The sequence below is a fragment of the Scomber japonicus genome, chromosome 4 (assembly GCF_027409825.1).
Source record: "Scomber japonicus isolate fScoJap1 chromosome 4, fScoJap1.pri, whole genome shotgun sequence".
In the NCBI taxonomy this organism is placed as follows: Eukaryota; Metazoa; Chordata; class Actinopteri; order Scombriformes; family Scombridae; genus Scomber; species Scomber japonicus.
In genome coordinates, this window is record NC_070581.1 from 10,295,156 (window position 1) to 10,318,840 (window position 23,685).

The following is a 23,685-nucleotide window of genomic DNA, read 5'->3' on the forward strand; positions in this document are numbered from 1 at the left end:
GCAATGTAAACTTTAAAGAAACGAGTGACATACAGTTTTTATCTTTATGAAAAAAAAAAAAAAACACAGCACAACACAAGACTGGTCAGTTTGTGTGATGATGCTTTATTGATCTGATGATGGCTGTCAGTGGCTCTGAGCAACGTTAGTGACATCTAAGCATATCTAAACATCTTGCAGGTGTTAATTTAAGGAAAAACAATGACATCAAATATTGGTCACATGAAACTATCACACTGCATCATGATTTCCAAAGTGACAAGTTCACTGCAACACAAGAAAAAAAGCTGTCTGGTAACAGTATGAAATGTTAAATTGTTAACCAGTTTTTTCATCATCATCCATATTTGTTTTAAGCTTTTAACAGAGGTGTTAAGACTTTTTTTTTAGAGGATACATAACAAATATACAAATATTATACATACACAGCATTTACAATATTTACCAGAGCATGAACACATGGCATCCAACGCCTGGAAAAAGGAGGTAACAATCTCCCCCAACTCTTAAATCTTTAGTACCCATATACATGTTCATGTAAATAATCTCTGTATCATATGTTTTCCATGAAAATACTTCAATTAAGTACAATAAAATATTTGGACTGTTTAAGGAAAATGTACACATCTTATCAGAGCGAAATGGAAAAATAACAGCTAAATCTGTTATTTAGTTAAGACAATTGGGATCTACATGTTCTATACAAAGGACAATGCACAGTCCTGCATTTCAGTCTAAAAATAAAGAAACTATGCCAAGTAGTATAACCACCTCTGAAAGGATTCACAATAATATAAATCACTGGATGTCACCTTGTTTGCTGGATCAGGACTCAGGAGTACAAAACACATCATTAATGACCAGAACTCATGAGATGGCATTGAAGTGTTGTATGTTATGAATCCAGTAAGGTTTACTTTTAACATGGGATTCTCAAACTCTGAGGCTCATTACATCTCTTTCTGTTTAAGTTAGATATCTGTTATAAACAATATTTCATCTGCTTGTCAAAAGTTTGCCCCACTATGCCTGACTCTCACACTCCATCTCCTCTGCCTTTTCTTCCTCTACCTCTGCTACAGCTTCATCTTTTTCCTCTGCCTGGAGCTCACTATGGCTTTCCACATCTCCATCCTCATCTCCCTTCTCAGAAATCACCTCTCCTTCCCCTTCCCCGTGTTCTTGTGTCTCCCCAATCTTCCCTCCTTCTGATCCCTCTCCGTCTTGGGCACGGAAGATGAGCTCCCCTTCCTGGATGACCTGTTCAGCTGTGGGTTGCCATGTTGCGGCAGTGTCCCCCTCAGCAGTAGCTGTGGTGTACTGGTAGAAGTCTGAATCAGCCTGAAACATGACCAAGGCCTGAGCTGTGTGGATGCGTACATGCTGAGCTAGGGAACTGGCGTCCAAGAATTTATCGCCACATGAATCACAGGCATAGAGGATCTGGGTGTTGGGGTCTGGAAACAGAAAAAGAGTTGACAAACTAAATAAGTCATCCACATTTCTTGTTCCATTTTAAAGTTAGAAATGTCCACACGAAAGGTTCTGAAAACCAATGTGGCTTTCAATAAAACTAAACACAGCTATATATATCATATTTACATTTGGCAACAGCTAGCATGTTATCACAGCAACTGCACAGTTGAAAATTCTTATCCTATCAATTTATCCTCAAGATTTCCACAATTAAAGTTACTTGAAATGTTATATTTGTATTTTTGCACATTTTAGCCAACTTACAATAATTTCATATGTCACATTATTTCTGCCTAACATCTCCAAACCATACAATAGTGGTTTAAAACTTGATAAAGATAATCCATGACAGTAATAAAATATTTTCAAGATTGTTTTCTTGACCTCTATTTCCACAATGGAACCCTGGCTTTTAGGCCAAAATAAATGAGAAGCCTTTAAGGGGCAAATTCCATATGCTGATTAAGATCATGCAAAATCATCAAAAGCTCCAAAACAGCTACTAAATGGATCTTGTGGGGAAATCTTCCCAACATCATGTCACTTTTATTTTTTGTCAAACCTGTTATCATGTTATAATAAAGTCACACACTCGTGACACAAATGTTAATTCCATTGTTTTCAGTTGAAAATCAATCATCAAATGTTATAATGTTATTTACAGAGGGCCTCTGAAGCCCTGTGTCTGTTCAAGCATTTGTTTTCTTTGGATTAAGTCAGGATTCTTCCAGTGATTTGATTCTATTTCTAGCATCTATTTCTGTGTGTATGCAAAAGTTATTTAGGTTGAATGTTTTCTTGACACCAAGGACAGGAAATCATGTGTTTTCAGTGAGATATAAAATTATTGCTGTTTCTATTAAGCATATTGACAGATGACAATAATACTGCTGCACTATTTAACCAAACAGACTCTGCAATGAGTTCAAATCTAGCATGGTATCCTAAAGCCACATCCACACAGACTTGTACTTTATCTGAAACCATGCCTGATTTCCTTTTATGCTCTAAAGTACCATCTCTGAGTCTATTCTTTGTATGGTTTTCTGATGGCCAATTAGATGTTATTCAAATACAAATGTTGGAGTTCATGTGGTGACATTCTTGCACTCTTACCTGCTTCTTGCACTTTCTCTACTGCCTTGGTGATTTCAGCTTTCAAAGCCTCAGTCTCGTCTGCAGACACTGAAGCAGCCACTGGCACTACTGTAAACAGACAAATAACAGATCAGTCACTTATCCTTGTTTATCCTGATGTTTCTTTAATCGTCTGCATAGGATGTTATCTGCAGCATTTGTCAGTGATACTATTTAATTCCCCTAAAATTAACACCGCCCTGGGGATGCTGTCTAACCTGTTAGCTGAGCTACAGCACTGGCTGCCAGGGCCTCTGTTGCCAGGGTGACGATGTCCTCTGTGGTTACGGTAACTATGTTGATCTCGCTTTCAGAGGTGCATGCCCCAGGACACCCGTCAGCCCCCTCGTCTGAGCTGCCCCCGGCGACCACCAGCCGCTTCATGCCGGCCCTGCCATGGTGGACGGTCTTGACATGGGAGCGCAGATTGTCCACCCGGTTGAACCCCCGGCCGCATTTATCACACAGGAAAGGTTTCTCCCCTAAGACAACAAGACAGTAGAAGAAGAAGAAGAATGAGCTGCTCATCAGGCAAAAAGGAAGTCTCCCCTTTCCCCCCACCCCTGACTCCCCATAATTACTTAACTGTAATTTTACCTGTGTGAATGATGATGTGCTTTGACAGATCTCCCACATTGACAAACGCCTTGTTACACATCTGACACTTATGTGGGCGGACGTTGTCGTGATGTCGAATGTGATTGGCCAGTTGACTGGACTGCACAAACCTGCTCAGAGAGAAACATAAAGACACAGCACATTACTCATAGGGCTAGTTTACAGACATTAGTCCCCCTCCTCCTCCCCATTGAGAATTGTAATTTGGGTGAATGGACCTTGGAAATCCTTCAGTAGTATGAGCTGTAGGTAGTTTGAATTTTCTATCAGTGGGTTACATTTTGACAGTGTTGAAATGTCCATGTTGGATAATTTCAAGTTATATTCACTAGGAACAAATGAGTATGAATAATGAGCAGGTTAATCTGACCTTTTACCGCAGCGATCACACACGTAGGGTTTCTCTCCAGTGTGCTGGCGGACGTGAGCGATGAGGGAGCTGGCCTGGGTGAAGGCCTTGCCACAGGTAAGACAGACACAAGGCTTCTCTCCTGTCAGACATGAATTATTGTTCCATAGTATGATGTAGATAAAACATGTGGGGTTTCAGACTGATAAAATGAAGATATGTTACGTGCTTTCACATTTTATAGTCGTTTTATATGACAGTACCTGTGTGGATGCGTTCATGCCGCTGTAGAGCTCCAGGGTCACTGAAAGCTCTCTGACAGTGCACACAGATGTATGGTTTCTCCCCGCTGTGAACCCGCAAGTGTCTCTTCAGATTTCCTGAAAAATTGACGCCAACAGACAAAGGTTAGGCCAAATGCCTTTAAGCAAAAAAAAAAACACCTAAAAACCCAGAAAACTAGAGAAGTCCATTACTCTAAGACAAAATGCAGACTAACTGAAAGCAGCTGGATTTGCGGTACAATCTAGCCAATAAATGCCAATCTTTACTTTATGCCTCTCTTCTGAATTGTAAAATTAACCTTTAAATATCTCAAAATGTCGGTATGATGAGTTTATTATACGATACTTTATATTTCATATAGGGTCTGTACATTTAAAGTTGAAGCTCAGTCTGTGTTCCAGATGATTCTGTGCTACATGTCAGTTACTGAGAACAAAGCGACCCCTTGTAAAATCCTTCCAACCACAAAGTCTCACAAGTCAGGTAATTGGCTCACATGTAACGGGTTTGTATAAAGAGGAAACTATATCTGTGTAACAGATGTGCTAACAGCACTGGTATCTGCTTACTAACTTTAACTGCAATCATGTGACAACAGTAGGGATTATTTATCATCTATATAATCTGTTGAGTAAAAACACAAATCTAGCTATTACTTTTCTCTATATTTATATGTCTACTAGTACTGAGTGTTTTTCTGATTTGTTCTGTGCCTCCTGCTTTGAGAGTGTGAGCTGGTCTCTGCTGTCATACTGTATTGATCTTAAATAGTCTGAAGGACAAGCATGGCACCAGGACAGCTCTTTAATAAGAACAATTTCTTTTTGTTAAGAAGTTGAGTGCCGTTCATTGCTTTACTAAAAAGCTCAACCTCAGCAAATGTCTTACAAGTTAAGATCACTGTATAAAAGGAGAAGACAAGAAATGTGCCACATACAGTCCTCCTACCTGAAGTGGTAAACTGTTTGCCACATTCCCTGCACTTGAGAGGCCCGTCTGTGATATGGATTTTTAAGTGAGCTTTCAGATTTCCTATCTGAAAAAAAACAAACAAAAAACACACACACAACCATCAGGTCAGAAGTTAACAAATTTGATAGAAAGATACCTGAATATGCCAATATGATCATATAGACATAGATATATATAGCATGATGTCCGTTGTATTGTAGTGCAGCAGTTATTGATGCATGTATGTTTTAGAAAGGAGTGACACCATTATGGCTGATGTTTATTCATAGAAAAGCTAAACTTTGTCTACCTGGTTGAAGCGTTTGTCACAGTGTGGACACTTGTTGCCCTTCTCTGTGTCGTGTGTCTCCAAGTGTCGCATCTTGGCTGTGGGGTCAGAGAAGGCCTTGTCACAGAAGTCGCAGTGGTACGGCTTCTCGCCACTATGCACCAGCTGGTGCCGCTTCAGGTTGCCTGATGTGGTGAAGAGCTTGCCGCACACCTCGCAGCTGTATCGTGCTTCCCCTGTGTGGCGCTTGCGGTGCAGGTTGAGCAGGCTGATCTGGCGATAGCTCTTTCCACAAGTAGAACAGCAGTACGGCTTCAGGGGGCTGCGAGGTGACAAGCGCTCAGTTTAAGATAGAAACTTGGCAGAGCTCAGTTAGTAAAAAGGAGTAGATGTAAACTACGCGTCTCTGAATTAAATAATGAATTCACCTGTGTGTTTTCTCATGGGCTTTACAGGCTGCTGGGTCAGAAAAAGCCTTGTTGCAATCCCGACAGGTGAACGGCTTCTCTCCTGTGTGAATACGCATGTGTCTCTTGAAATTACCAGTGTGGGTGAATTTCTTCCCACAGTCCTGGAAAGAGGATAAAATGTCATACAAACATTATTATAAAAATATGTAAATGCAAATGTAACATATGCTAATTTGCCTTTATGCAAATATGTCTTTGCAGAACAGCAAAACAGCTGAGTGTGCCTGGAGCTGTTTGGTATTAGTGTGATAATGATGACTGGTGCTATTCCACACCTGCATCAGCAAAACATGACACAACCACTAAAGTTTAAAATTGTAAATGCATTTGAATTCCTCTGTTTCCCCCCCTTCCTCCACACACACTGATATTTCTCACCTCACATTTGTGCGTCACGGAGCTGTAAGGCTTCGACTCAGATCGGTTGCTCATACACGCTGACTGAGTTTGCCTCCCGTCCCTCTCGCTGCTCGAATCGACACCATCCCCCTGCTGGCTGCCCTCGCCGTCTTCCTCCACAGCCGCCTCCTCATCATCGGCCTCCCCATCGCTGTGCTCCCTTGAGTCGGCCTCCTCTGCCGGCTCCTCCACCTTCGGCTTAGTCTTTACCTTGGATGTGCCTTCATCCTCAGAGTCATTGTCTATAGGAGCAACAACAGAGAACACGTAAAGAGACATGATGCTCATATGTCTTTTTAAATTGATCAAATTACTTGATTGATTTGTCTGAAATACAGTTTTTTTAAATCTGATTTTTCAACAAATTTCAGAAGCAGTGGAAAGCTCAGCAGAGCACAGCCTGCTCACCGGGTGGGAAGTTTCGTCGAGGAGGTTTTCTGATTCTTCTCCCCCGAGAGCTCATGTAGGATGAGCTGCCAGCAGATTTGAGAGGAGATTCTGTAAACAAATAGGAAAGACTCTCCTATTTTAATGGTCAAATAAACTGTAATGCATCTTGCGGCCTGCCATGATGAGACAGACTTGAAGACTCTCTATAAATGTGTACTTACTGGGCATGTAGTCAGCGTCAGAGGGATCGTCCTGAAATTCAGTTGCATCTTGTGTAGCACTTGCTTCCTCCTTCTTTACAGTTATCTTCTTTTGAGCAGAGAGGGCTGTGGTTTTAGGGGGTCGTCCTCGGCCCAAGTAGGTTCTGGCGGGGTTCGGCTGAGAAGCCGTCTGTTGTGTTTCAGTAGAGACGACTTCACCATCTTCCTCCAAACTGTCTTTACTTTCTTTGGGCTCTGGATCTTCTATAGGGATGCTAGAACCCTCCTCTGCTTGTAATGCCACCTCTGACAGGTCTCTCTCCAGTTCCTCCCTCTGCTCTCCTTCACCTGTTTTATCTTCTGATTTGTTCAAAGAAAAGATGGAGAGGACGTTCCTTTTTTTAGTACAATTACTGCATTTAAGACTTGTAGAATCAAATTAAAATGTTGAATCTCAATCAGTTTGTGTTAATGGCTTGGCAAAAACAGCAATAGATAACAAGAGTAGCACTGATCAATTCTACACAAAAGAGAGAAAGGCTTTACCAGAATTGTTTTAATTTAACCTCAAATTTCTTGTTTCTTTTTAGTGCAGGGTCAGCAACAACCAGTGAGAGAATGGAAATACAGGAAACATCATACTATGGACATGGGCAATAGAGGTGAAACACTCGAGGTAGTTAAATTAACCGTAATAAATTACGAGCAACTGATGTTATTAACCTTACCTCCCCCTTTCTACATTAGCATCAAACAAATGACCTTGTTAAGCATTTGCAAAATTAAGGGCACAGACTATGAAATTAAGGATAAAGTCATTAAAATGTAAAGAGGATTCATGTATTTATAATGAAAACTTTTTTTTAAAAGCTATGTGACTCACCAACAGCGAAATCCAGTGTTATGAGGGACGGATTTGGATTTGCCATTGACTGGTAGGCAGAGCAAGCATTTACGATCTCTTGCATTTGCAGAAAGTTCGCAACAGTCAGCACATCTTCTACGTTCTGAGGATTTAGAGTCAGCTTGGCTGTGTACATAAACTCCAGGACCTGACCCAAACCTGCAATGATAATCAGTAATACAATAGTTGCTGCATTTACTAGTACTGAGGTAAAGCATTGTGTTGCAACATGAACTAAAATGAATCAATTAAACACATGATTAGAAAGAATGTAATATGAGTCCACGGCCTCACTGGAACCCACCTGCTGCATTGCTGATGTCAAGATGCACCACATCTTTCTGGTCTAGGAAGAGGGTGCGGAAGTAAACGCTGCAGGCCGCCAGCACAGCTTTGTGGGCCTTGAAGTCCACCCCGTCCACGACAAATGTGCAGTCACATAGCAGGCCCTGCTTGCGCTGGCGGTTAAGCTGCTCCAGGACCTTCCCACTGTGCCACGGGAACTCCATTGTGTTGTAGGCTTCCTGAGGCTGGCGGACTGGTACTGGCTGTGTGCACTGCTGACGAGAAGTCACATGTGTCAGTTTGGAAAAGGTCAGCAGGCTGATAAATGAAGACTTTAAGCGAAAATATTGCATCAGCCCTCAAGAAATATATGAAACAGCATTATTTAAGTTACAACAGTAGCCACATTTCTCACAATTGCATAGTGACTGGTAAAACCTATCTAACCCTATTTTAAAAAGTGTTCTGCCACATACAGAAAGGTGACAAATTGAAGGAAATACCATCATAAGTTGCCACCAGAGCAGCTTCAATTCACCATGGCATTGATTCTACAAGTCTACTAGAGGAATGAACATCATTCTTCCAAAAGATATTTCTTCATTTGGTGTTTTGATGATGGTGATGGAGAGCACTGTCTAACATGTCGATCCAAAATCAGTTAGGTATAGGTGTTCAGTTGGGTTGAGTTCTGGCGACTGTGATTTTCATCCTCATCAAATCATTCAGCGATCCCTTGTCTCCTTTGGATGGGGACATTGTCATCCTGGAGGAGAACACTCCCATCAAGACAACAATGTTTTTAATGTTAGGCCAAAGGTGATCACTCAGAACAACTTTGTACCCAAACCATGGCAGCAAGAATAACAGAACCTCCAGATCCCATCACTGTAGGAGTCAAGCATTCAGACCATTACCGTTTTTCCTTTTATTTGTCACCTGTCTGTACTTATTGGCATTTAAAGGACAGCAGTAAGTCTGAACCTATTATGGATTATGTGAATACATTTCACAATTTAAAACATCTTTAAACGCACACTTGCTTTCCTGCTTTGTGCCACTTTAAAACTTCAATTACATAATTTGTGTTGTGTGCTGTATGGTTGGTTTACAGTGGTGTCTGCAATGATGTGTGGATACACTGCAAGGCTCTTATTCCTAAATGTCACCACCAGCAAACATAAATGGCAACCGAGATAAGTGCCTTAATAACGGCGAAACGTAACTACAATAACGTTACGTAACGTGTTGGGAAATAATAATAATACTAAAACTACGCCAGTGGCAAAATGAAATAAAGCTCCGGCTAACGTACCGATGGTTACGCTACTACAACAACTAAATACTGGATTTTTAAACATTGGACAAAATGTTTTCTATAACTGTAACTTTATTTCTCTAAAACTTTTGACAGCTTGGTTTGACAGTGCTATACATCGATTCCAATGCCTCCATCCTTGCGGCTTTGTTATCCGGGATTAATTTAGCGTGCCTTAACATGCATGTTGTGCAGGAATAAGATGGCGGGCCGACTGCTCGGGCCTCTCTCTATCTGTTGTTGTTTTCACAGAAAGCTCTCTCTCTTCGTTCGGCCGAGGCGCCATTTTTACAGAAACCAGCAGCTGAATTACCTCCTTATTATCGCCTCCTCACTCCGGGTTCAAACAGCCGGACCAGGCGCTGTTACGGACTGTTTGGCTCAGTTAGGAAAAATAAACCCAATCGAGTTTTTCGGTGATCGATCCGTTCCTGCCCTGCTCTCCCTTGGCCGCCATCTTCCTCTCTCTGATCGATTGATACGGACCAGCCGGATGTGTCACAGGAGCACGCGCACTGCGAACACGTGCGGTGTTGATGATAACCGCGTGGCGGTGCTCGAGCTCTGCTGCGTAACATTGGCAATAATAAAGTTTATATATAGCCTTTATAGGTTTTTTTCTTATAACTTTATATGCATCGCTTACGACATGTGTGACATTAATATAATAACAGAAAGCATTTAGGCATCATAATGAAATAAAGATTACATAAAGGACACGGCTCACTTTCAGTTTGTTGATACAATCACCATGGTAACAGGACAAAGGCTCAAGGTGATAGACAAATACCCTAATAGAATTGTAGCTAATAAAATGGAGGATAACTGTATGTGCATATTTGTTATTGTTAAAAATACTTCAACCATGAAGTTCAAACCAGAACTTTTTGGTTTTCATGTAGTCTAGTAACATCGTTGGCTTCCACCTTAATTGAATGGTTGGTCCTATGCTTTTTTCCTCAGAATCCTGATGTGTACTGAAATTCATAAAACAGATGTTTAGTTGTGCCTTCTTCATTTTTACAAATTGAAGACAAATTTGTTGGTGGGATACCTATATGTACACAGTTTTGCACCATTGTACTGTTTTCAATTTGTTAGGGATTACAAATGTCTTACAAATCCATGTGGACCTATGTGAAACTACAACCACCACCAGCAACATATAAAATGTTATTTGGGGCTTTTATCAAACCAGTTTATACTTGTGTTACTGTGTCAAATAAAACATTTGTTTAATCCATCTCCTTAAACTGACTTAATCCCACATTTGTATCGGTCATCCTCAGGGAAAAGCACACCGTAATACAAAGGCTACAGCATGGAGTCAATTATCTGGCTACCTTACAAAGGCTTCTAAATCATTGTGTCTGAATAGCACCTGTGAAATTATTTTCTTTTTCTTTTCTTTTCTCATGAAAGCAGTAAAAATGCATCATAAATGACTCCAAAGAAGTCTGAAAAGAAGCACCTTCTATCTTTTGTACAGTGAATGAATGCTACTCTGTTTCCTATTGATTTTGAGAGTAGTTTGCTTTGTTGTGTTCAGTGCTTATTCACCTTCAGGCCTACTTTGTCTTAATTTGAACTTTATCAGGATATGTCGGCATTGTTGTAAGGGCCAATCATACTTGCAAAATATATTCTGTTGAACATGTCAAACATGAGTCTGAGCACCACTCTCAGACAATATAAATGTATTACGACTTCATATTTTCTTAAATGGAAGGCTAGAAGAGGCTACATCCTCACAGACTGATACTGTAGCAAGTGTTGTGTCGTCATTGGTAGCAAACTTGGACATAAAAATTCAAGTCCATGTGCTCCTCAGTTCAATATCCTGCTTCAAGATCTAACATAGGACATTGCACAGTGTCCTAAAATATCAATTTATTATACCCGGTCTGAATGGCAGATGAGGAATTTGGGTTTTACAGACAATTTTTCCTATCTTTTTTTTTTTCACCATAGAAAAAAATGTAAATCCAAACATTGATTTCTGATCCTTCAGTTAATATTTCCACTGTCACATTTTTTGATGCAGCTCTCAAACCTCAAACTCCAAGCCCCATACTTTTAATAAATACAGTTTGTTGTGCCAAACATCAATCAAAAGAGCAGGATGTTTATTGTCAAAGCTGGAGAATTTTATTCACACAAATAATAATATACAATAAATTATTTTTAATGAGAAACCATCAATTTCATGTGGGTATTAGCCTACGTTTCAGAATAGTGTTAGAGGACAGAAGTGAAATAGTGAACTGATCTGTTACCTAACTACTGTGTGCATGTGTGTGTCTGTGTCTGTGTGTGTGTGTGTGTGTGTGTGTGTGTGTCTGTGTGTGTATAACCTTGTGTGAATGCTATACATGTACGAGCCATTGGTATGCAAGAGATATTACTGCTGTATAGGGTGAATCAACTCAGAAATATGTAATATAAATGAGCAGCATCAGGCATTCAGCCATGAAGTGAGGATGTGGCATCTTTTATAAAGTACAGAGTCGACTCTCAGAGTATTTCATGTAGAATGACATCAGTGAGGACAGGAAATAGAGGAAGTGGCATTAAAAAAAAACACAAGAAAAGGGGTTTGTGATGAGACAGTTGATCCTTCTCTAGATCTTGATCTCGGTGCGAAAGGTCTGTGCATGCTCATGTTTGGCTGGATGTCGCCGTGCCCGGACTGTTAGAGTCCCCTCAGCGCCCAATGAGGATGTCACCGAGGTGGGGTCCACATCCTCAGGTAGTTGGCACTTGTGGGTGAATGTATTCATCACCGAACCATCCTGGGCCAACTGTTCAAAGAAAGAATATTAGAAATAACTTGATATATTGTGAATTGAAATAAATGCTGTGATGAGTGGTTCTTCTGCTCACATTTAGATATCCATTAACCCTTTCACGCATAGTGGTTACTGCAGTGGACAGCTATTCAAAAGCTGTTTTCTTATGTATGAAAGGATTTTGATGGCATAGTTACACTTCAGCTTCATCCCATACACTAGCACTAAACCTGCAGTAATGTTTTTGGTTGTAGATCAATTGATTTATGTTATTAAAATCTTATAGTACATCATTTGGTGAAAGAAAAAATAAAGTTTGAATATGTATGACCATACTTAAAGAGAAATGAAAAAAAATTAGGAGGCTGAGGTTATCATAATTCATGCATGAAAGGGTTAAGGCAACAGAATTCTATTATAGAAAGACTTATATAGTTTTGATACCTTCAAGACTGATGTTACTATTCCAAATCAAAAGGAAGGCTGCCTACCTTTTCTGCACGAACTTCAATCTGGTTGTTAGATGTGGTGACGATGACATCTTCAGGCGAGAAGTCCTGGACATCAACTGTGAACTGGTAAGAATCCCCAAGAGTCTTGATATTTCCAGCTCCACCTGAAACCATCACAAGATAAAAGAGGACATTAGATCAGAGGAGGAAATAGAAGTGTATACATGCAGATGGCATTCATGAGGAAGCAGGTCAGAATAATGTGTGACTTAAAATAGTGCAACATGTTATATTATTTTTTGCTTGGTTTCATTCCTGTATTTCATGCCAACACTTAACCATCCTGTTGAATGATGTAGGTTCCAAACTGAAATAAAATATTATTCATGCTCATTATTTTCTCATTTGCTGTGTCTTCCCACAGAATGGTCATAAACATACCAGCAGGCCAAGCTGGCCCGGATCTGTGTATTTACTGGGAACCCAATTTTACTTTTAGCCTGCTGTTAGTTACCCGCAGTTTTTTTTTATTATCCACGTCTTTGAAAACATGAGAAATGTGGTTCTTGTATTCATATTTCAAGTTTATCCACCCCTGCTTTACCCAAAGACATTTGAACATATCCATATCCATGAAGTCTGAAGTCTGTGTTACTTTCTGTGCTGGTCTGTTGAGCATAAAGTCTCTTTTTAAGCATGAACAGATATGGACAAACATGGAAACCAACTAAAAAAAGAGAAATAAGCAATGTCTGCCTTCAGCTTCTACTGTACATTAAACAGCTTTGTTTAAAGAACAGAAGTAAGGTTTGTGGCATATTGATGACCATGTTTAATTTTTGGATATACATATACATGGTTGGCTGTATATTGTATTTAGATTAAAGCTATAACAGGAATTTGGGGTAGCAGAACCAACTGAAACCATCTTTTAACATATTATCATTTGTTAAAGTTGTTATGGGGAACAAGTTGAGGCAAATCATTTTCTATTTAGATGTTCCGCAGACATGGAACAACATTAGGAATTCATTAGGAATCATTTGTGTCCACCATGATGAATGTAAGGCTACTGATGTATGCTGAGCTTTTTGTTTCTGGTCCCTCTCCTTAATACATTTATCTCTTTGAGCAATGAGCTAGAAGAGGCAAAAAGCTTCATAGAACTGAGGAGCACTGCACAGTTGGGTGATAATTCTTTGTGGATTTGTCACTACCTATGGCACCTTTTGCATTACACATAGTCATTTGATCAAAATAAGGATTAGGACAGCTTTAATTAACTGTGGAGAATCAAGGTCATGGCAGTGGTAGGCAGTAACAGGATACAGTGAAGAAACAAGAGTAATATTTTAATGCGGCCTGTTACAATGTCTGGTCAGTGACGCTGTCTGTTGAAGTGATTCTGAGCTCAGTGAGGAAGTACGTGGCAACATGACCTCACGAGCACGCCACTGAACTGGAAATGAGTGTGTGAGTCAGATTAGCTCTTAACATATGCAGGGTAGATTGGCTATGTGACATCATTCCAACTGTGTGTGTTTGTGTCTGAATATGTGTGTACGTGTGTGTGTGTGTGTGTGTGTGTGTGTGTGTGTGTGTGTGTGTGTACAATAGTCACCGGGCAACCATCTGGTCATTCCTTATGCAGGCGTCATCCTAGATACTCAGAGTGTGAAGTCACAGTGCTGGCAGTGAATTCAGCATTCCCCGCCTTGTGAGTGTGTGTGTTTCTCTCTTTCTCTCTCTCTCTCTCTCTCTGTGTGTGTGTGTGTGTGTGTGTGAGACTTGCTTTCTCTTTAGCTGCACACCCTCATGTGCTCATGTGCTGCACCTATGGATGCCTGTGATGGCTCCAAAACAATTCTCTTCTACACATGACACATGGAGCACATGAACTCTGAGTCCATTTAAAGATCAAAAGTCACACATTCACACGTCTGTGTGCACCAACAGTGAACACAGAACAATTCACACCAGCTCCACACATTACTTAGCTGGAAGATGAACCAGCCACTGTAAAATGAAACGTCTGCTGTGTATAAATGTGTATTTAAAAGGAATACATAAATGCTTGAAAAAGCTGGAAGAGAAAACCAAAAGGAGATTTTTTTTTAAAGGTTCATCTGTTTTCTTATTTTACACTTCCTGCACTCCATCAAACAGCACCATGACTACGCTTGTGTTTACTGTGGGATCATTTGTCCAAACACATCAACCACTCCAGAGTCTTTTTGCCTTTTAAACTCAGTCCTGCCTGCCTGTCACTCCTCTGAACTGTCACCTTGGACATGTTTAGCCACCACTTTATGGAGGAAAACACCGCACTACAAACAAATAGCTTCAAAGCAGATATATAAATGTATTTTACAGTCAAAGCTGTCACTTTGACCTACTGTTACTATCATTTGTATCACTTCTCTATCAACAAGATCAGTTATTGAATTGTTTCCAACTTACTGGAAAAGCCCAAGGCGTTGCTTCCAGGCCTCATGAAGGAGCCAAAGTCCTCAGTGAACAGTCCCCGGCTCTTCTCCATGTGTGGGTTACCAGAGGAAGAGGACGAAGATGAAGTTTGATGGAAACTACGCTCCGATCGATAGGCAGAAGAGTTGGTCCCACTCATGGATGGCTGAGAGTGCTGGAGAAGTCAGAGGAGGAGAGTAATGGAAGAGAAGGAGGGAGGCGGAGAGAATCGTTTCTTCTCGCGGCTCTGGGAGGCTCCCAGTGGCTTAAATGTAAAAAAGAAATACACACAGATCTTCTTTCCTGCTTCTTTTTTCTTTCAATTTAGTTATTACTTGTTTGAGATGGATGAGATCACCTATTCCCACTTTTTCCCACTGTCATGCAGCCACTCATCCAGGGCCTTTATATACTGTATGACCCTGTGCATGATTGGGAGGTGTGTACACGTGTCACAGCTCATTGGGAAAGGGTAATAGTGGTCTATATTTATCATGAGACGCACAGAGCGACTGAGAGAAGCGTCTGTGGTTGGAAAAGTTCTGGGCATTGAAGGGCCTGAAGTTAAGAGTGGAGGGGAGAGGGGGATTTGATAGAGAGAGGTAGAGAAAGAACAGGGTGAGAGGGAGGCAACAGTTGTCATTCCAGACACGCCATCCCTGAAATAGCTTCCCTCTACTCTCTTTAATTTTCCCTGTGCTCCATCACTTCACTCCTTTCTTAATATTCAGTGCCATGCTTTTGTCCTGAAATTGGATCTTCACATGGCTGTGCCATTAAATGACATAATACCCAATGTTTTTACAGCTGGGCGATCAGGTTTTGTCTCATCAGACGTTTTATACTAATATCCCATTTGAAATCATTTGTTTATTAATGTAATCTCACTTTATATTAAACTCCTGAACACGCAACATTAAGACAAAATGATTAGCTAGAAAATGTTGTTTTCTCCCGCTGAGCTGGATAAGGGAGAGGGAAATGAAATGAAAAGTGAAAAAGGAGCCTTGACTCTTATCTCAGAGGGTAAGTTGGGAGCAAAACAAAGATGGAAAGAATGTGCTTGAAAACAAAGCCATCAGTGGGAGCAGTGGACTTAGTAGTGACATTGCTTTGTGGCTAATAATATCTGTTGGACTCATCATGCTTAGAAAACATTCACTGCACTTCTCCCTAATTTGCTAGTTGGTATTGCTGACAGATAATCCATTAATATCCATGTATGGGGCTGTTATATTAGTGTTATCATGACAGTATGTATTTGGCTTCTGCTTGGTCTTTACTAAGTAGGTTGCTTTTCATTTATGCATAGCCTATATAAGACACATAACAAATCAATGATTCATTGATTGACATCCCAACCTTAATCCCATACACATGATAAACAATATCACAATATAACATATCTGCCATTAATATCATCCTAAAATTGGAATTCATAGTAAGGCAAGACAATTCTGCTGTCTTTTATTTTGAAGCCATGTTTGAAAGGTTATCCTCCATTACAAACGACAGCCGCACAGTGATATGTGTTTCCAGTCTTATCAGTATAAAGCCCAGAGCTCCCTACTGGAGGTCTAAATCCAGCCCAGCAACTCACCACCTCCCTGCCAGGAAGCACACAGAGCCTCCTCCCCTCCCTGGTAACAGCATGTAATGTTGTTGGTTCACAGTGGCCTCAAAGTTAGATATCAACCAGACAGTGTCTTATACGGAGGACCACTAGTGGCACAATAAAAAACAAGAATTAACACATCGGTTTGCAAATCAATCAATGAGTCCATAAATATATAGACTAAATTACAAAATAGCTCATGATTTTATATTTTAATTTGCATTAAAAAGAGGAATTATAAAAAGAATGAGCAAATGAAATAATAATCCGTCAGAGCATTCAAATGAAAAAAGGGATTTACAAATACAACAATAATCAGTACATCATTCAAAAATACATGAATGAACTCTTTAATAAATAATGGAATTTCAAAATCCATTTGAAAATGCAGTTTTCAAAGATTAATAAATATAACTGAAATTGCCAACTGAATTAATTCTGGCATTTAAAATGGCAACTCCCTTTCTACATGTTAGGTAACGGATTAGTTGAGTCACTTAGCCTTTCTGTTTAGCTCAAATAATGAATTACTTTGTAATTTTGTTTATGTATTCAGGGATTCATTAACTGATTTGATAACCAATTTATTAATCCCTATGTGTGGAAATGATTTGATTTTAGTACCTTCAGTGAAAACGGGGTAAGTATGATGATAATTATTTAAAGTTTGGATATTCATGGTTTGGTCCTGAAGATGATCCACTGCTACAGTGTGTTATTTGCGAGCTAACAGTAACCTATGAGACCATGTAAACTCTGCTGTCATATTGAGACCCAGCGTTTGGTGACCAAGCCATGGGAATTTTTTGACAGGAAGCAAAAGGAATGGCGGTCACAAAGGAAAGTAATTGTGACATTTAGCACCAGCCAAAGGTGTTGGTGTTGTTAAAAATAATACACATGGCCCATTGAGAACTAAAGCTGAACTCAATCAGAATTTCAAACAACACTTTGACAAAATGAACTATGGATCCATCTGTAAAAAACTGTATCAGGCGTTTTGTTCAAACAGCAAAAGTGCATCAAAAGAGGGGAAGAGAAGTCCAATGCTGAAGCTAATCAACAGGCACATGACCAGCCCAGACTGCTACGTGACATTTTTATAAACTACAGTTATAACAGCGTATATGATTGTGAGCCAATATTTTGATTGATTTCTGTTAAGTAAGTGAGTAAGCTTTACAGTTCTGCAAATCTGGTCATATAAAAACATACTAAGCTTCTTTCCATCAGCACTGGTGTTGATATCAAACCCTCCCTGAGCTAAGAGCCAAGCCGAACCAGGCTGCACAAGAGACGTTATGGGGAGAGAGTGAAAAAGCTGTTGGTGTAGGGAAACTGCACCAATGGTGAGATGACAAGAGCTGGATGAAGATGAGGAGCAGTGATAAGAGACAAGCACAGACACTTCACTCACAAATAATGCAAATTTGAAATGAGTTATTCATAAATGATTGCAAAGGGAAGACGAGAGCTACAACTACAGAAACAGTACACTGGCTGACAGGTGACCAGTTCAAAATGTAATGAAGAAGAATGACGAACAAGAATGACAACAGAGAGGGAGGAAGATACGTCAGAGAGGGAATCTGATCCTGTAATCCATGTTGTCTCACCAGTGACATTGAACCACCTCTATATGTGTGTACTTGTGTGTGCATTCCTATCTGCTCGCAAATAATACTGAGACACACACACACGTGCTGCCAGTCTGTGTGGTTGACTTCAGCTGCCGTGTGTTACATAATATTGCAGACAGAGGGACAAATCCCACCGTAGATATGGTGATGGGATTTATGGCTAAGTTGAAAGGTCATCTCACAGTAGATGGACAGATTTGTATGCAAATGTAGTTTATAACAAGCCACTATAACAATATAAGACTGGGAGCTTCACTGACCTTCATATGGTAATCCTGCACATCTCCTGAAAAGCATATTGTAAAACCTTTACACATCATATTTCATGTAAAGCTGCTTTATTTCATTTTTTGGTCACTGATGGCGATAAACATACTGTGTCTAAATGATGTGTTACAACATAACTAACTCATTTAATGAAAGCCAACACTTTCAAAACATGAATCACATGAGGCCTACTCAGGGGTGGAGCTAGCGGGTGGCTTTTGGAACTGCAGCCCTGAATGTTTTCCCAAAAGCCCAGAATCTATTTAAAACAATCTGGTTGAAGTCACTTCAACTAGCTGCAGAGTGAGTTACAAACAATTCTGATGAAGAGTGAAATTTCTGAAGACATTTCAGTTCAGGCAGGGTTACAAAGTGAAATGCAGTTAAAATAAATGTAATATTTTTTGTTTATCGTTCGATATGATTATTTATTGTTATTTATTTATTAGGCAAGGCAAGGCAAGGCAGTTTTATTTATATAGCGCATTTCATACACAATGGCAACTCAATGTGCTTTTAATATGCTATTAATATCTATATCAATTAATGTTTGTCTATAGTCATACAATGCAGTAAAATGTAATTCTGCGCATGTCAAAAAATTGGCCCTGGCTCTGAGTAGCTACTCTCGGCTTAGCCCCAGATCTAGTCAACACAAATCCACCTCTGGGCCTACTGTTGTCTGCTTCCCCCTGGGTTCATAAAAATATTAGTAGGAAAGGAATTCTAAATCACATCAAATCAGAGATGTACATTTAAATTTTTATATAGATTTGGTTTTCTATCTGATTCCATTAAATACAACCAGAGAATATTAAGTGACTTTTCACACTCAAATAAAGCTTTAAATGTATTCATTTTTGACAATTGGAAACTGTGTTACATAATTTAAATTCTTATTTGTCTGAGCAGAAGCTTATCAGTTCGTCTGCACACAACAGTAATTGTTAATGAGAGTAAGTAACTGCTGCCTGGGTCTCACCTTGGTGTTCTGTTCCCATGGAGACAAGTTTTTATACAGAGAAAATCCATCTGTATGTGAGTACCCCTCCATGGTGTATATACGCGTATATGCATGGGTGTGTGTGTGTGTGTGTGTGTGTGTGTGTGTGTGTGTGTGTGTGTGTGCGTATGTGTGTGTGTGTCTGACACTGACAGAATACAGATTTCAAATCTCTTAAATAACACAAGTGCTAATTAAAAGCCTAAAGGGGAGGTGGAACTAAAGGAAAATAAACATTAACTAAGTGCTTATTTAAAGTGTGTGTGTGTGTGTGTGTGTGTGTGTGTGTGTGTGTGTGTGTGTGTGTGTGTGTCCAGTATCTGAACAATGATTACCTTGACCTTGACCAGGATGATTGAGTACTGTTTCATGTTAAAAGTCTTTTTCTTGTCCACGGGAGCTTTAAAAATGAATGTCTTTGAAGTCATCACTGACACGAGGAAAGTCACGGCAATGACATCTGTTATATCCATCTGAGCTGTAAAATGTTAATCACACTAAACACAGGTGGTCACATTCATGGTAATAATATAGAGCAGATAATCATGATGAAACTTGCATAATTACACAAGAACAGCAGGAAATTATAGTTCTTGACAAGGCTCGCCAAAGCCTTTTTGAGCCCCTGAGCAGAATGTGACCACCTACTGGGTTTTACCGGCACTCAAATATCATGTGGTCACACAACAATGATAAACACTGATATAAAAAACTAAAGTTTCAATAGACCAGAGTGTGAAGCAGCCACAAGACATGATATGTTTTGGATGAGGGGTGTAGGCATGATCACTGATACTCCCCACAAACAGAACAGCTCACGTCCATCACTGAATGGAACATGTCAATTTCCCACTGCATGACGGCAAAGGCATTGAAGGTTCTTGTTTTATCTCTTAATTAAGTATTTTTTTCTCTGACCTCCTATTTTTTAATATTCATGCACCACAACACCAAGGCAAATCAATTATATGTGCAAACCTAGCAGGAAAAAAACTTGACTGCATCGCCAATAACACCTGCAATGCATCCACAATCCAATACTGATGATAACAACCAGTGGCAAAATCTGAGGCAGGATTTTGAACTTCTCTATGACAACATGTGTGGGCAACAATAAATGTGCCAATGGTGCCAAAAAAAAAAAAAAAAAAAAAAAAAGCAATATGCCAGCAAAGGCAAAGTGCTAGCTAGTAAACACTGATTATTCAAAAGACTCTGCTTTGCAAATGTGTAATGAGGTAGCTACATTGCACATATTTGTGAGGCCTCAAAAGATATACGCAATGGGCTTAGCGTAGAAACACTATGTAAACATAACTGTGATTGCTGACAATAAAACTCCACAGCGTACCTTTAAGTTATCTATAATCATCTATTTGGCTGCTATATCCCTGTGGTGTTGAAATATTGTTTAGAAAATGTCCCCTGATTAGGTTGTTTCCATGGGAACCACAAGTCCGCAACGATTATGGAACCATTTTACTTGCAAAGGCACCATCATCATCTTATTTTTCTGTCCATGTTGTGGTGGGAAATATTTGTAATATGCAGCCCTCTTGATAAGGTTGGCTGTCTCATATGGGAACCAAGGTCAGGTGGAGCTGTGTGGTGCTTTGGTGCAGACAGTCTCAAGGTAGCAAGTCTTAAGGTAACCTGTGTGTAGACTACAGGACTTAAGTTAACTCTAATCAGTATAGTGTGTTGTTTATAGCTTAATAACCAATAGAGGCATAGATGTGAAGAATAACCTTATTGGCGGTAGTAAGGGCTAGGGATTTGTTGAAGGGTTTGAATACTCTTGTCCAGAAGTAGATGGCAGAATTGAATGGTATTGCACAGTGAGTCACTTGCACTGTAACTCTGTTCTCCTTGATCGAGCTTCAATAAATGTTCCTGCATAAGACACATGCAGTCTCCTGACAAGTTCTTTACTTTGGCTTAACCAGCTCCACTATTCCATGACATATTGGTGTCATGATTAACAATTCCAAGAAAATGACTGACTGGTACGTGCAAAGTTTCTTTTTAACTTGCCTTGCCAAGTCTTTGTTTGAGGGAATTAAAACTCCTGTGTATTTTCTACAATTTGGCTGAGTATCTAAAGCCTGGATAAGGTCAGAGCTTCAGTGTTTGGGTACGATGTCCTGGCTGAACTCTCTGAGAGCGTTGCTCGGGACAAAATGTGCCCTATCAACCTCTTAGTGGAAGCTCAAATCAAAAGTTCAAACCCCCGCAACTCCACAACAGGGTGGTCTTTTCTGGGGCAGTGTCAAGGCTGTGCTCCACAGAGAAAAGACCCACAGATAACACTCTGTTGGGAAAGGGGGTTCTGTTTTGCTTGTAGCTTGCTTTTCTCAAATCACCACCACTGCAAAGAAAAAAAGACAATGAACAAATATGGAGACTTGTGATGCTTCTGGAGCTTCTATTTAGATTATGCTCAATGTTTTAGTGCAAATGCTGTGAATATGTGCCGATGCAGTGTTTTATGATGTGTATGTGTTTAATGCTTTCAAAATGGATAATACTAAGCAGTCTAAAGCAGAGGCTGGAGATGAATCTGTAGTTAATTCATTAGAAATAAATGATTAAAGTACAGATGTAGAAGGTAAAGCAAGCAAACAGAGAAGCAGTCACAGAGTCACAATGTTCCTGATCTCATATCACAGTTTAAAGCAATGTTTTCTCCACACATGCCTGCAGGAATTGTAGGTAGCTATACAAGAAGCCTGGAAGTATGTGTTTCCTTTTACTTTGCTTATGTGGAATGGACAAAGACTGAATAGGGTTAGAGGGGTCATTTGATAAGACTGAACTGCAAAAAGCTAAAAATAATGTTAACCCTGGCAAAGGTCATCCATCCTGGGATTATAAATACATGAAAGAGTGCATGAAAGAGTGCATGAAAGTGCGGTCCGGTGTGGCTTATCAGCAGTGTGATGTTGTGAGTGAGAATGAGAGGTGCCCAAGGTGGGGGTCTGAGGAGTTGAGGGATGTGATAGAGCAGTGGACAAAGTATGTTGCTGTGTGTCATATTCCCTTGATGAAAGTTGTGATGAAGACCAAAGCTCAAGAAATTATATCCTAAGAATAATGAGGCATGTGCTAGGGCGATGATGCATGGTTGGGCAAAGCGCCAGGGTGACGCTAAATCCCTACAAACAGCCATGTTAGTTAAGGCTGGCTTTCCACTTCTGGAGTGTCTGACAAGCAAATATATTCTTTATCCGAAGCTGTCAAGTGGTAATAAGGCAGATGAGACAGGGACAGCGAAAAGACACACAGATGAGGATCTAATTTTGCATGCTGCGGCCGCTGTAGTTGGGAGGAAAGAGACAGCGAAGTGGACGTGAGGAGAGTCAGGAGGTTTCTGGCTTAGAATCTGTTGCGGTGCAGGCGGCACCCAAAGAGGAGGGGTCTGTCCAAGCTGAGCACAGTGCAGCAAGTACCTCTGCCTCTGTACAGCAAGGAGAGATAAAGATAGCAGGTCAGAGAAAAGCACCTTCTCCCCCTCCCTCTGCTGCTCAGACGAGATCGTAAACACAAGCACAGGCTGTAAATTACCAAGCTCCTAAAATCATAATTGATGATATGGCTGTTTGCTAACCTTGGACCCCAGGTGAAATTTTGGATATGACTAAGAAAGCTCCTAATCCAATTAGTCGCCCAGATGAATATCTGGCATGGCTTGTACCGTATACAACTGTCTGGTGCCTGATGTAAGATAATTGGTAACATTCACACATGGAACTGAGTAGGTTTTGTGCAAGGATAAATTAACTTTCCCTGATCCTACAGAGGATGGCCAATGGCCTGCAACCAAAAACCTGATTAACTGGGAAGCAAAAGAAGCTGTCTTGAAATGTGCACAAAATCGCAGTGATTTTTCAATTGTTACTCAATGTTTACAGGGGAGTAAAGAATCTTTGCCTGAATTGAGCCAGTGATTTATCCAGGTGTGGGACACCCATGCAGGCATAAAACAAGAAGATAATGAGCTGTTTGCCATCCAAACATTCCTGGAAAACTTGAAACCACACATTGCCACAGCTTACAAACTTGTGGTTGCTGATTGGTAGGAAATCAGTTGGAAATCAACAATAAGTAAATTAATGGGGATCTACAGAAGTCAGGTTTTCTCAACAAATAACGCAAGCTCTAAGCCAATGATGCAACATGTAAACAATGTCTGTAAGAATCAAAAGGGGGGTGGACAGAACCCTAACAAAAAGAAAAAGAAAAGGGGAAACTGTAACAACTGTGGCAAACCAGGCCATTGGGTGAAAGAGTAAGAGTTAAGCCCTACATCATCCTGGCATATGTTATGACCCAAATCATGGTTACCCTGCTTTGCCAGCCACCCGCCCTCCTCTTCCTCCACC

At 40.2% G+C, this 23,685-nt stretch overlaps 2 protein-coding genes across 3 annotated transcripts; both read right to left on the reverse strand.

Moving 5' to 3' along the window:
- Window positions 1–103: 103 nt before the first annotated feature.
- zbtb17 (zinc finger and BTB domain containing 17) lies at window positions 104–9,390 on the reverse strand. 2 transcript variants are annotated; one of them, XM_053317365.1, is made up of 15 exons: window positions 9,385–9,390; window positions 7,773–8,025; window positions 7,448–7,627; window positions 6,586–6,921; window positions 6,383–6,472; window positions 5,954–6,216; window positions 5,534–5,676; window positions 5,127–5,427; window positions 4,814–4,901; window positions 3,844–3,960; window positions 3,602–3,722; window positions 3,211–3,341; window positions 2,832–3,095; window positions 2,593–2,682; window positions 104–1,457 (listed from the first exon to the last, which is right to left on the reverse strand). In XM_053317365.1, the coding sequence occupies exons 2-15, from the start codon at window positions 7,975–7,977 to the stop codon at window positions 1,024–1,026; spliced, it is 2,763 nt and encodes a 920-aa protein (XP_053173340.1). In that variant the 5' UTR covers window positions 7,978–8,025; window positions 9,385–9,390; the 3' UTR covers window positions 104–1,023. The 2 variants fall into 2 exon arrangements, with proteins under 2 accessions (XP_053173340.1, XP_053173339.1); XM_053317364.1 differs by having other exon boundaries at window positions 6,586–6,924.
- A 1,812-nt stretch (window positions 9,391–11,202) lies between these two features.
- Window positions 11,203–15,130, reverse strand: hspb7 (heat shock protein family, member 7 (cardiovascular)). The gene is made up of 3 exons (XM_053317780.1): window positions 14,773–15,130; window positions 12,352–12,476; window positions 11,203–11,872 (listed from the first exon to the last, which is right to left on the reverse strand). The coding sequence occupies exons 1-3, from the start codon at window positions 14,936–14,938 to the stop codon at window positions 11,693–11,695; spliced, it is 471 nt and encodes a 156-aa protein (XP_053173755.1). The 5' UTR covers window positions 14,939–15,130; the 3' UTR covers window positions 11,203–11,692.
- Between the last annotated feature and the right edge of the window lie 8,555 nt (window positions 15,131–23,685).

Coding starts and splice junctions, on each gene's coding strand:
- zbtb17 (XM_053317364.1), bottom strand. CDS start 7,977: ATGGAGTTCCCGTGGCACAGTGGGAAGGTCCTGGAGCAGCTTAACCGC. Junction 5,428..5,533: donor GCCCATGAGAAAACACACAG/GTGAATTCATTA, acceptor GTCACCTCGCAG/CCCCCTGAAGCCGTACTGCT. Junction 3,096..3,210: donor GCACATCATCATTCACACAG/GTAAAATTACAG, acceptor TTGTTGTCTTAG/GGGAGAAACCTTTCCTGTGT.
- hspb7 (XM_053317780.1), bottom strand. CDS start 14,938: ATGAGTGGGACCAACTCTTCTGCCTATCGATCGGAGCGTAGTTTCCAT. Junction 12,477..14,772: donor CAACGCCTTGGGCTTTTCCA/GTAAGTTGGAAA, acceptor TGATGGTTTCAG/GTGGAGCTGGAAATATCAAG. Junction 11,873..12,351: donor TTGAAGTTCGTGCAGAAAAG/GTAGGCAGCCTT, acceptor TTCTTTGAACAG/TTGGCCCAGGATGGTTCGGT.